Genomic DNA, 14,022 nt, shown 5'->3' with positions numbered 1-14,022 from the left:
ATAAGCCTGTATCTTGGTTTTTTTTTTGTCAAAGCAGTGCTTCAAAATCACCCAGACTGTCATATGCATTGGTGGCCGTATCAATATAGAGATTTCAGTTGCCACCAAAGGACATAGACTAGAGAAAAGATGACAGGTTTCAAAGATTCGGATATGGTGACAGGACAAAAAAAAAATCTGCCTTATTTGTTTCTTGATACAATTGTTTCTGAAATGCATTCTGTTTGTAAATTCGCTATACTCTGTTGTGGGTTTTTTTTCAGCAACTGAGAAGACAAAAAGCCTTCTTACACCTGCTGCCAAGCTTCCTCCAGGCTTCCGAGGACTGGCTGGAAAATCAACTTCACAGAAAAAAGATGCTTTGACTATGTGTTTTTTCCTGACAAACTGTATTTGTCTGCTCCTTCTTCTGCTTTGGCTTTAGGCTTCGCTGATTGACAGGCATGTTAACAGTACACCAGCAAAAGGGCCAGGTATCTTCCCCATCAAGCCCAATTTATGGCTGATTCTTTATCGAGGATGGAAACCTTATCACCAAACATCACCTTTTCATAATTTGTATCCCCCAAAAATAAAGACGTGTGATGCAAATTTGTAAGGCTGATGTTGTATACATCTTCCTTGGACAAAAAACAGATTCTAGTGCATACTCTAGGGAATTAGGAGTCTGAGAAGTAAATACACTAATACGTGGCCACCTCCATAGTGTTCTTTTCTGAAAGTGTGTTTGGATCACAAGGACAGTTTGCTCAGCTATCAAGTTTCAGGAAGATCATAACTTCCTTGTTTGCAGGACATATTTTATGGTCACGTTATTTTAAAGAGGACAAATATATTCTTCTATTTTCTAAAACACAAACTTGAAATGTTTCCTTTTGCCCGATTCATCTCTTTGTCTACTTCATTACTGTAGTCTCTCATTTCTCCTCTTAAATCTGATTAATCTCTGTTGAGACTTCACAACAGAGAAATCAAAACAATCTCTTGTCTTTGAGACAGAGATCTATATATGCTCTGAAGACCTTTATGTTTGATTTCCTGCTGCTCAGCCTTTGCGGGGGAGAGGATAGGATTGCTTTTTCTTCCTCTTTGGCTCTGACAGTGGACTACAGAAGAATCATCAGTTTCTCAAAATGTTGTTTCACAAGCCACATCAACAAGCAAGTGAAAGAACGGCCTGCATGGGATGAGGGAATTTATATCTGCAAACAAATATTAAATTATTATTCAGTATCATTTCTAGAGCTTGTTTGTAATCTCAAAGAATTTCCAAAGGTTTTCGAAAGGCAGGCATGTATTTTATGCAAAATGTAGCCACACACATGGGAAGAAACATGTTAGTGGCTCTACCTAGTAATGGATCTATCAGCAGTTTTCCAACAATACTCCTGTTTCACTTGGGCTACACAGAAAGATTCAGAGAAGCGACACACTGCAACAGAGCCTAAGCCAACTCCGTATCTGTTAGAAAACCACGATAGCTCTGCTTTTACAGCCTTCTACACTGAATAGAAAGCAACAGGGGCATCTCATTCCCTGTATCGACAAAACTACCACACAAAGACAGAAAAATACAGGAATCATGAAAATGGTGAAAGATAACTATTCTAACACAGTTATCACTAAAATCTCCTATTATAAACAAAAAGGCAGATATAAATTCTGGTATTTTCGTATACCATTAATGCGGCAACTGTTGAAAAGTGTTACTTTAATAGTTACCAGTTTTTACTACACACTGTCTCTTTTTGTCCTCAACACTAGAAAAAGTACCAGCTTTGAAAAGATGCACAAATGTTGCAATTGTTGTCATCAGCTTTCAGTGGGAAATGGTAGTGACAGAGCTCCGGTGAATTTGCCATATGCCTTCAGAATATAACCTGGAGATACCACTTCCATATGTAAAGGGTCTATTAATTCTGTGTTCATTTTGGGTGGGAAAAAAAAAAGTAACTTCTTTGCCATTTGTCACCTCTATTGCAAAACAGGTGAAGGACATGTTTCAGAAAGCCTCACCTATTCAATGTAGTGCTTAAGAATGGGTTTATCTCCTGCACTGAAGACAGATGGCTTCAATCATCTTTTTAACATTTTGATGATTAAGAAGTAAAGAACAGCATCAAACACAGTTGAATCTTCAAGATTAATACAGGTGTACAGAATTCAATCACTTTGTGTATATATATCAGGAAATCAGCCTGACTACCCTACAGCCTGCAAAAATGACAGCATGTATAAAGCTGAAAAATTGTGTAGCACTCTCTTGCTTTGTTGTTTTTCAATTCTTCCTGAAGTAATTTCAAATGTTAATTTTCATCTGGAGGCTAAAACCATGGCAGCAAAAGTTTTTTGTAAAGATACATGTGGAGCTTCCACATTGCTGTAGTTCTGACAACTTTCTGCAACATAAAACCAAAAAACATGCCAAGGAAGTTAAGAGTGTTATTATTCAAAGCAATATTTCTGCTTCAGATGCCTGAAAGGGAACTTTCAGTTTGAAAGAAAATCTATTTTTGTTTCTGAAAACCCTTATTAAAATGTTCACACAACATATACAGTCGTGTGTGGAAGAAAGACACATATTTTGCGGAAAAGAGAAGGAATATGAAAGGGGTTATTACAGTGGCAAGTTTATGCTGCTGTAGTGAAGACTGTAAACATTTCCATTGTAAATATTTATTTTTGGAAGTTTATAACTTATACCTAAAAAACTCCTTCTGACTGGAACTTCACTTCATGTCTGCCTACATAATCAGCAATAAACAAAGTGAAACAGTTTAGCATTTGCTTTACACTTGGATACAGACAAAAAAGAGGCTGAAAGGCTACGCTGCGCTATTATATCTAAAGCTGCTTTATTTTCACGAGTAACTTTTTACAGTCATTAAGATATGCGCTGAAGTATTTCTACAAAACATCTCCATGTTCTGCAGCAAGCAGAGACAATCTGACCCGTGAGAAGTATTCAAAAGTCAGAGATGCGCAAACAAATGTACTTCATATATAAAGACATGCAGCTGGCACGGGAGTATCTGGTGTTCTACACATGGTTGATCTGCTCAAAAACCAGCCCTGGTGGAAATGGCAATGAGTGATGCTGTAGAACTACGATAACATTCGTTTGTCACTCATAATTTACAGTTGCTGGTGCAGTGGTGAAGGAAGCATTGCAAAACCTTTGACAAAGACTTGCTAAAAGAAGCTAAGTCATTGCTCAGTTAACTATGTGAACTTCAGGGGACACAGAACAAGTAAATACAAAAAAAGTTTAATTTTTCCCACTTAGTGATCGGGGCAAGACCTGCAAGATCAACAGCAGTCATTCAATAACAAGAACATCCAGCAGTCTGTGTGAAAATATGTACTATATAGATATTCAACCTAAGGCTTTCACTAAAGGACCTGGTTTAAATTCATTGATTACCTAACTCCTGGAAAAAAACTCTAGCCGCCAGTAAATTGAGCAGATCATACAAGAACTCAATATTCTGCTATCAAAGCATTTTAAAGAATTATATCCATGGGAACAAGGGATATATAAAACAAAGTAGCCACTTTTAAATTGCATCAGCATGCTGGTTCTGTATGACCCAGTATGCCGGCTTCTGATGAGGGATTCTTTTTAATCACAGTGACTCAGGTGCAGATCCCATCTGTTGATGCCAATTACGGCAGATCACCAAAAGTCTTTATTAGCTGTAACTTCAGTCCACCGCTCACATTATACTTATCATATAAAGGAAAAATGATGTTGGTTTTATAATTGAAATTGCACACTCTGAATGCATTACTCTTAAAATGGAAGTAATATCTTTTTTGATTATTAGTTGAGAAAGCCTCCATTAGGTAAGTCTTTTAAAAAATGCTTCTCCCTCTAATTCAAATTAGCAGCAGGATGCTATGAATGCCAAGGTGGAAAGATACCATTCTGTATGTTAAACTCTGGTTAGTATGGAAGACACTAACACTTTAATAAACAGGTGATTATGCAACTCCCAGCTCTGTTAAAAGCAGATTGGTAGTCTATTACAAACTGATTAAATTTTCCACTTTTTCACTTCAAACAATTATATTTGCTCATTAACGCTTGATATGTTGAATGTAGCTTAAGAAGAACACAGGAAAATTAAATATCAATCATTCTAACTCCTCAGAGATTCAAAACTGACTCACGTAATGATATTTTCCTTCAAAGAACAATAGGCGTGTGCACCTGTGAAAGTTGTGGTGGAGGAGAAAAGGAAGAATTGGAAAAGTTATTTAAAGACTGATGTAAAGTAGACATCAAGAGAATTAAACATGCAGCTTAACTGTTGTGCTGCATTGATGGGTTTATACATATCTGTATGAAAGTGTGCTCTAAAACAGAGCATGAACATCATTTGCTATACTGCAAGCCATGGCTCATGACAGCCTTATGAGTAAGGAAGATATACAGAGGAACAGTCTGACATGTGAAATAAATGTCTTCCTCTTCATAGCTAATATAGAGACTTAAAGGAGTTTTTTAGAGATTATTCCCAGTTACCTTATCACCTTTGTAAAAGACAGAGATTGCATCTTACTGGAAGTGTTAGTATTGCGCAAAGGCTTTGTCAGGGAGCTGGGACACTGGAGAATAACACTAACCAGCCTTTACACAGCTGCATCTATCAGGACATTGCAGAGCACTATAAAAAGCAGATGAGTATTTTTAACCCTATTCTGCAGATAGGAAAGCTGAGACAGAGGAAGGAAAAGAAACTTTCTCATGATTCTTCATCAGGCCAAGGACAGAGCCAGAAAGAATACATAAACCTCTTGAAATCAGCGCTCTGCATTCCTCCAAAATGGAGACACAAATCTGCTCCCCAACTGGCCTTAAAAAATAAGATGTTAAAGTTGTAATCCACCAAAAAAAATCACAGCAGATTATTTTGAATTTGCTGTAAATTGTATGCTCATTTTAAAATTAATTTTATATTCTCCAGAGAGTCAGATTCTCACTCATCACACCGTGGAAGGGGTGAGGCGTCCCTGTGTGCACTCAGCTGCACCTACACAGAAGAAACTGATGGGACCTGCCCCAAAGAACGACAGCTGAAACAGTCACATATCCTTTACATCTCAGAAGAAGACTTGTTTCTACTCCTCTTATTCTCCTTGACTAGGTACTTCTTGACAACATATCAAGAAAAAAGTGCGGCAAAGAAACTGTTGGGACTTGGTGGGGGATCTGATACGTAGACTTTCAGTATGTTATTCATACTTTAAAAGCTGAAAGTACAAAACCCTTAAGCTTGGTATTTTCTATTCAAGCATTACGATCAGTGATAAAGCTGCATTTAAACTTGCTTCCGATAGGGATCTCATGTGTCTATCAGAAAGCTGTCAGGGAGATCTTCTGGTGAGCTTCCTGATGAAAACAACTGTATCACAGACTGCAAGTAAAATGCCAACTGTGTAACTTTTCAATTTAGGATCCAATTAAAGGTGAAAAACAACAGCATCATCAGCTTAAGGTTAAATGGAACAATCCATTTCTTCTCAGAAGAGGAGGGTGTAAAAGCCCAAAGGGAATTAGGCAAATGCTGCGGTTTTGTCCTAGTTTTCCTATCTGGTGCATCTGCAGAAGTCCCGTTGACTGAGGGATGCAGTGGATAGGCAGCAGACAGGGAAGAAGCAGCACATTTAAATGGCTCATATTCTAAGATCACAAATTCTAATTCTGGTCTAAAAGTGTTATTTTGACAGGAGTGAGGCGGTTCTAAAAATAAGATGCATGTCCTGCCCTGCCGTCATCTGACACAACGTAGCACCTCATTTGGGACTGTGGAGAGCTGAAGTGCAGAAAGGCAGAGATACAACGTCTACCACTGGTAGAAGCGGGGACTGGAAGCTGCAGACTCTGGGTTACTTAGGGGACAACTGAAATCCCAGAAGACCTCTTATTTGACATGGCCAACTTTTCCTCCGCTTTGATAAAAAGTCATTAAAAAGTATATATCTAAATCCAACACATGGTAAGACTATTCTGAGTATATTGCACCCAGTACTCCAGCTGGCTCTCTTAAAAGGTTGGGCATGCGTTGAAATAACGTATGTGGGTGTCTCTCAGCTTCTTCAGATCCATGGGCAAATGCAGGAAGCTCTGTCACAGAATACCTATCACAGAGAAGATTCCCTCCAAGCGGTGGAGGAGCAATCAGATTTTCACATGATTGCTATCCAAGCATAGGCAGCAGATTGGCATATTGTTCAATATTATGATTAAGCAGTCACAGAAGACTCATCTTTTCCACCTGTTCCAGCTCTGAACTTGACCAAAAAATAAATAAGAACTGCATCAGAATGGGAAAATTATGTCTTTGAAGACAAGTACAAATTGACAATTAATTTGCGTTTTGACAAAGGAATAGGTTCTTGTTCACAAGCAAGATTTTAAATGATGGTCTGTAAAATTGTCTCTCTAGATCCCTTTGAAGAATCCTCCTGCAAACGTAATATGTCTTTGGGTCCTCTGCTAAAACTTGCTAATTGATGTGTTTTGTATTTTAAGGACTTAAGCCTAGTTATCATTGAACAACTAATAGAATGTACATTTTCATGACGCTGTTGTCTCTGTGAAAGGTTTACTGAATATTTCTACCACGACTTATTTCTTTTTTCATGGGTAAGAACATGTTGAGTAACTTCTGCCAAAAAGGATGCTTCACTTACCTATTTGAACACAAAGGTAAAGGACTACTTACTTGACATACCTGAAAACTAGTTAATAATTCAATTTACTCATTTCTGTCAAAGTGATTGAGCCTACTTTGTCCTAGATATTGACTGTGGCAGGAAAGCATGTTAAAGAATATAAACTGTAATGCAAGTACAGAAACCTCTTAGCCTCACATAACAAAAAAAAAAAAAAAAAAGGATGATAAACTTACCTTGTGTAGCAATGTAGTGATTTGGTCTATGATAACCCTAAAATAAATTGGAAAAAAAATATAAGCAATATGCACCTTGGCTACATTGCTACAAGTGAAACTTCATTTAGAGTAGTATTCAGTAAAAATCACAACAATACAGATAACATATTAGATGCAAAAGTTCTTTCCAGTGGGAGTAGGGCAAGCGAGAAGGGGAACAAGAAGTAAATGTGTTTTCTGCAAGATACTTAAGTTGCAGCCTTGTACATTAGGGGACAGAAGTAATATGTTCTTTTAGTCCCTTGTTGGCTCTGCTGAAAATGAACAGCATGAAATCCTCTCTAGCACTTGCAGCTAATGGCATCAGATGCTCATGGAGGCTGAGATATACCTCCAAGCTATTGCTATTGAGTGCAAAGCCTATCCCTTTTTTAACAGCTAAAGAATGCTAGATTTGCATTCAGCACGGGGAACGGTGGGGGGACGTTTGCTCTGTCCACTGTGCTTTGTTCAAGTTTTATTTCTGAACAGTAAAAAGGAAGGTAAATTCTTTGACTAAATGGTTTGGTATGAATACACTTGCTCACATCTAAACAGGAAGAACGTAAAACAATCCTATGTTTCTCTGATGACAAGAACAACTTAATCACAAGCTGGCTGTGCAATAAAGACTAATACTCCATGGATTCTTTGCAACATTGAATAAGTTGCCGACAGGGAACAATACAATTTTTATAGTATTTGAGTTTCTGATGTGATGGGAGTGTCACCAAAGGTTTAGATCCTCACTAGTATGTTGATAAATTCAGTTATATCAGTGTTAATCTTTTAATAATGGTTATGATGCGTTGTCAGTCATCAACAGGAAGAACTTAAAGCTGGAGCTTGCATGCCATTGCAATTTCTTTGTAAAAGAGCAAGGGGCATGGTAGTGACGCAAGGTGGGAAAGACTCAAACCAACTGAAGATACCTTGAATATTACAGAAAGAATAACATGAACTACAGAATTGATTCCTTTACATGCCATTGAACTAAAATGTCTAAAGTCTATGAACTGAGAAGTGTTCAGATAGCTACAGAGTCGATTTTTTTCTGCTATGGGTTATCTAATATCCCTAGTAGCTGGGATCAAATGATTCTGCTTCCCAGTGAAAAAAACGCATGGGAAAAAATACAGCATAACCATTGCCCCTCTCTCTTTTATCCATGAAAATGTCATGGTGTCTGTGACCATGCCATTCCCTTATTAACATGTTTGTTCTTGACAAAATGACAACTGTACCAATAATTGCATGCAAGAGTAAAATTGCAGCTGCTTCTGTAGTAGAAAAACAAGCATTTCTAATGGAAACCTGACAAGCAAGATGCTAAACAAAAAAATGCAGTGTTTTGTGGTAGAGTTGTCTTCGGAAGATGTCTGCAGTCATCCAAGCTTTGCAATGAAGCCATCTGCTGAGGATGAGGGAGAGAATTTTTTGGTTCTCACCCACTGTTTCTTTCCGAGCCACTTTCTCTCCATCCTTTTGTACTTCCATAAGCAAAAAAAGGTTGCTATGCAGCTATCTTATCAGCATTTTAAATGGGACTGTATGGTCCAAATTCTTATTCCTCACATCCTTTACTGTTTTATTAGAGTAAGATCTAAACCTGACACAAGAACAAACTAGTAGCCTAAAATGAGAACAATCCTGAATGTTGGAGAAAGCGTGCAAGTTGAATTCAAATCTAGGTCCCCAATGTGAACTCTCTCTTTCCTTTCATGACAGATTACTCCCTTCAGAGTTTAGTGAGAAGTCTAACTAAATGTATTTCCATATGTGCCTTTACCTCTTGGTGCCTGTGCTATTCTTTCAAACAGCAAGGGATTGAGCAGAAATTTAAGCTTAACTTAATGGTTCTTGAACATGTTAATAAACATGAATAGAAGGAGATATCTCCGGAAAGTCACAACTTCAGACTTCAGGTAGTTACAACTGAAGTATCTACTTTCCTTGTGTAGCTCTAGTTGCTTCATACTCTGAGAAAAACATCTGTTACATTCCTGTTTCATATTGGTGATTAAATTTGAACTGCAAACTGTGACACCATTTTTCAAAGATGGCACTGCTGAACAAGAAATCTTTAGCAGACAGTTTCCTATGAAGCAACACTTGTTTTACTTAGCCTAACATCCAGCACTCCATGTAAATAACAAAATTAACTTTGCTATCCAGAGATTTCTGGCTTTAGATATATTGACTTTCTAATGATTTTCAATTCTACTTTTGAGTTCATTCTTTCAACCAAAACACCTTGTCTCTTAAAGAATTTATTCTAATGTAAAACATTAAGTTAACATGATGCAGAATGAACAAAGAAGCCACCTTCAATAATTAAACAGCCTACATATTTAATGAAATGTCTTGCTTGCATTAGAAGTACTGGTTAACAGCTGCAGAATATACTTTGAAGGCGACTTAAAAGTGCAGAGATGACAAGAGATTGCAAATCTCTGCATTAGGCATTACAGAGTTTTGTCACATTAATATGCAAACAGCTTTCTTTTAAATGTGGAATGATGCCAAGCTGTTGACAGAAAGTGAAAATAACATTTTGTTAGCCCATATAAACACCAGCAGGCAAAGTAGCCACACAGTGCTGCTGGCACAGTTTCAGACTAGTGGCAGTTCGAGGAAGTGACTCCTTTCATTTGCTTATTGACAAAACCTTTGAGGCTTTTTTTCCATTTAGTGTACACCTAGCTTCCCAAGATAGCACTTTCCAACAACGTTTACCAGCTGGTATTAGCTGTGATATCTATTACAAATTATGAACAGCATGAGAATAATAAGAGTTGCCTCTCTGACTGAATACAACGTTGTTTGTTGACTACATCAGGATACGCACATCAATATAATTTCCATTGATGTAATCAGAACTGGTTTCTCCTTCAATGGGCTGCAATCTTACTCGAGAATGATCATCTGAAACGGGATCAATGGAGAGAAAAAAAAAAGTAATTAAAAACACATTCAGTAACAAAGCCTTCATCAAAATACTACTTTAAAGTCAAACTAAAACCTCAGTATTTGCAAGTTCATGCTTGTTTTGGTGTCCATGAAAACACTGTATCTACATTTAATCTTCATTTCAGTCATTCATAAGGCTTTCCAAATCCCCTCTGATTTTCAGTCTGAATGTCTTAAATATCTCTAATGTGAAATCCATTGCAATTATGTTTTTTTTGCCTTGGCAGTCCCCCTCCCTTTTGTCAATAAAATAAGTAACATTAAGTTGTCACAGGTTTAGTCATTTGGAAATGCTTCTGCCGGTACTCAAAATAAGCTGAAGTCATTCTGCAAGACATACTGCTACCTCGCAGTTTCTGAAGGAAACTCATTATGTTTTCAGTAAAGGAGAAAGCAAAATAAAATAATCACAAAACCAAAGCAGTCAGATAATGGCTTTGTCAGTGAATTTTGCTCCACTGTGGCCATCCAGATCTATCCAGGAATGTGCAAACACTTCCAACTCTATTTTCCAAATTCCAGTCCAAAACAACACAGCATGAATTCATTTCTTGTCAGTTGCCTCATTTTCTTTATGATACCACAGCAGTGATTAAGAAGTGCTAGAGGCTAGAAACCAGCCCCCCCCCCCAAATAAAGACTCTCTGTATGCTGGCAGGGCTGCTGCTTCTTTGACACTTCATATGCTCCTCTTGATTCTCCTGCTTCAAAAGCAACCAAACGCAATGGCTTTTCCAGAATCCTGCACAAGGTGCCGATAAAACAATTTGAGGGTATGATCTCAAGGATGGAGAGATGGTAAATAGCCACTTCACTGCTGCTTTGTTTACAAGTTACTCTTGCTAATTAGGTACCTGTGTATTATTGTTTTTGAATCCTGCTTGCTAGCTGAGCTAATATCACTTGCAGCTGATGATATACCTTCATGACTGTCATTATTTTGTTGTAAATGCAAATAAGCATTAGAGCACCTGAAACCTGCCACCCATGTTCTGAATAGCTGTTTTTTTAAACTTTAAAAATCCAAAGAGATAACAAATGAATGAAAGAACATGAAGCAGCTTAAAAAATCTGACTTCACCACAAGTAGCATAATATTTTCCCACATTATGGGGGAGGAAAGAGAGGGCAAGTGGTTCTTGAAATAACATTGTTTTAAAATTACAAGTCAAGAGATTTTCAAATGGCTGAGCAGGACAGGAAGAGGTAAATTCTTTATTTCACCCTCTTTTATCATCCAAGTCTCAGGGACTACAGATCTCAGAGCCTCATTTGCTTCCCTAGGATTCCCTTGGGAGAGAGAAGGAGCACAGTTGTAAACTAAACATAGTAAATCAGAACGAATTAGGATTTCAGGTCCAGGTTCCACACAGCTCTTAATTTGCTATTTTCTTGAGATTATTTCACCCAATAGTCTTCAAGAATGAGTTTTTCCAAACTTGTTGGAATATTCAAATCAATTACATTCACCAGGTCAGCCTTTTCAGCCTCTTTATTTGCTTTTCCAAGACTGAAAATTTAGAGATGTGACCCTCCATTACATAACCTATGCTGGTCTGACCCTACCAAGCTAAGCTTAGCCAAGTCTTGTGCTATTTCCACTTAATTAAACTATTTATCCGTTTCTTTAGAACAAAGGTTTGGCTCACAGACCCTTAATTCTAAAAATCCATCTTACTTAAGAAAGATACTATGTTAGGAACTTTCTGACCTTCAGACATGGTTGCTGCTTTTACAGTTTTGGGACCTGACCCAACTTCTGCTGAAGTCAGCAGACTCCCAAAGTCAAGCTTGCTTGGACCCATGGTATGTTTTCATCCACATTTTCATGATTTCCTGCATCATTGCCTTAAAAGCATTCTTACTAGGACAACTCAGGCTGGTAAAAATCTCCACTTTTATATTTCTTGAATTACTTAGGGCAGGATTCAATTGTCTAAGCACAAGCATCTCATGCCACTTTATATACCCCAGGATATACTGCCTAGCCTTCAGCTGCCACTATGGATTAACACAAGTCTCTCATGTGTACTGTGTCACATTTGTTGGTCCTGCGCAGATGTCCTAGGTCACCTGAAATGGCACTACATGTCTATGTTTAGGCAACTGAATCCTGTCTTTGACGACTTGCACACCAATGAGTTCCACACTGGGCAAACCAAGGTTAAATTTCCCATGGAGTAACATCTTAAAAATATAGCTTCCTGTTATTTCTTTTAGACTGATTTATACAATGGAATAATATGTAGTGGTATCTTTTCTTTACCTTTCCTGTTATTCTATTATTTTCTTTATTTACTTCATTCTTTCCTCGCAATAATTTTTGCTTCAGACTGGGTGAAACTAGATAGGTTACTTCATAAATACATCTTCATTATCAGCTATTTGCCCTGTTTTCTTCTCACACACATCCTTTCTAGTACTGCATTCTCAGCTAAGTTTCTGGGAATTCTGGAGGTAATGGACTGTTCAATACCCATTCATTTGCAGTGGAGCTGGAGTGACTCTCTCTTTTTATTGCTTTGAAAACTCTAGTTGACTCCTTGCTGCATGGCAACATTTCTTAATTTGAAAAAATTTTTAGTCAACAAAAAGAAACATTACTGTGTCCGTGCCCATGCTTCTGTCTGGTAGATTTAAACCTAAGATGTACACAAGCCATATATTTTTCCAACATGTATGCTGATTCTTAAATAGCCTCTAGGTTAACTGCCTAGATTTTTACGGTATTTTTTCATTTCTACTTCAACTGCTCTTGAGAATTTTTGTAGCTTATAAATACTCTCTTTTCCAGCTCATTGTTATTTTGATACCCTTCTATTAGGAGATCAAATTTAATTTTGCACTGATCACTTAAGCTTTCAAAATGAGTTATGTTAGGAACCATTTGTCTTTGCAGAAAATGATAATAGATAATGAATATAAGCATTTTATTCTTGTTCCCCTCACGTTACCTACAGCATGTATATGCCAGGCTGCAGACTGTGATCTCTAACAAGCCCCTTGCGTAGCTGGTTGATTATCGTGCCTAGCCAATGACCCTTTCTTGGGACGTGCCTTGCTGATTCTTTGCAAATCAAGCCTCTTATAAATGTCTCACCTGAAATCTTTAGCTGCTTTTAAAAGCTGTGATCAATATTCTCTCCTCATTTAGCCAATATTGAGTTAGGTAAAAATAAATACAGAACCCCTCCAATTCCAAAATTACCTCAAGATCTCTAGTTATATTACCTCAAGACCCACTAGATTTTACCAAAATCCATGCATAACCCTACACAATTAAGGTAGAACCAGATTTTTTCTTAGGTAAAAAAAAAGATTCACTTAGCATTCATGCTGCTTTTAGTTCCTAATAAGAGAAAAAAAAAAAAAAAAAAAGCTTTTTGTGTTCAGTAAAGAAGGAGCATGTTCTCTGTGGGTGACTAGACTGTGATCATGATGGAGCTTGTTGATACAGTGGTTCACCAGTTGTAGCCACTTCACAGAGTGGGTAGGGCATGCTTGTAGCCAATTAAACGCACAGCACTTGAGTAATGTAAAGCATATTGCCATTTTGACAAGCTCCTGCGATGCTGGCCGCTTAGTGCTATTGTTTTAGTTCCCTCAGAGAACAATAATGACTACAAGCAATAATGTAACAGTAGTATCTTGGGGAAAATTTAAACAAAAAGCATAAATGGATGGGAAAAAATTACATTAAACTTTTTACAGAAAAAAAAAATAATTTTAATCATGTATCCATAGTCAGTGGCACCTGAACCATTGTCTTTTTAAGTCTTTAAACATAGCATAAAAAGGTAATTTAGTAAAATGGTTTTCAGATAAAGCAAATACTGTATACAACTATTTGGGACAAATTTTCAGAAGCGGACAGCTAAAATTGTACTCTCGGACTCTGAGACAAGCTATCATTTATGCAGCAGAAAACCACATAAAATAATTAAACAGTTAACTAACCCATTTGCATGCACATATTTAACAGATGACAAGCTGTGGGCAGTTTCAGCTTCTCTTTTAAGATACTGTCTTTAACTCTAATGGATTTTAACTTGTATTATCCATGTTTTCACAGTCACATAAATAGGGAAGTGTTACTGATAACAACTCCATCCAA

General features: G+C 37.3%; 1 protein-coding gene across 1 annotated transcript in view; it reads right to left on the bottom strand.

Moving 5' to 3' along the window:
• The window catches only part of PTPRM (protein tyrosine phosphatase, receptor type, M), a 379,063-nt gene that overhangs the window by 45,765 nt on the left and 319,276 nt on the right, over window positions 1-14,022 (bottom strand). The window contains exons 23-24 of the mRNA XM_009879983.1: window positions 9,787-9,863; window positions 6,918-6,954 (exon numbers count right to left, since the gene is read on the bottom strand). Coding sequence (XP_009878285.1) covers window positions 6,918-6,954; window positions 9,787-9,863 — 114 coding nt within the window. The remainder of the gene's footprint in view (window positions 1-6,917; window positions 6,955-9,786; window positions 9,864-14,022) is intronic.

The sequence above is a fragment of the Charadrius vociferus genome, unplaced genomic scaffold (genome assembly GCF_000708025.1).
Source record: "Charadrius vociferus isolate BGI_N301 unplaced genomic scaffold, ASM70802v2 scaffold202, whole genome shotgun sequence".
Taxonomy (NCBI): Eukaryota; Metazoa; Chordata; class Aves; order Charadriiformes; family Charadriidae; genus Charadrius; species Charadrius vociferus.
This window is presented reverse-complemented; position numbering and strand designations above follow the sequence as displayed.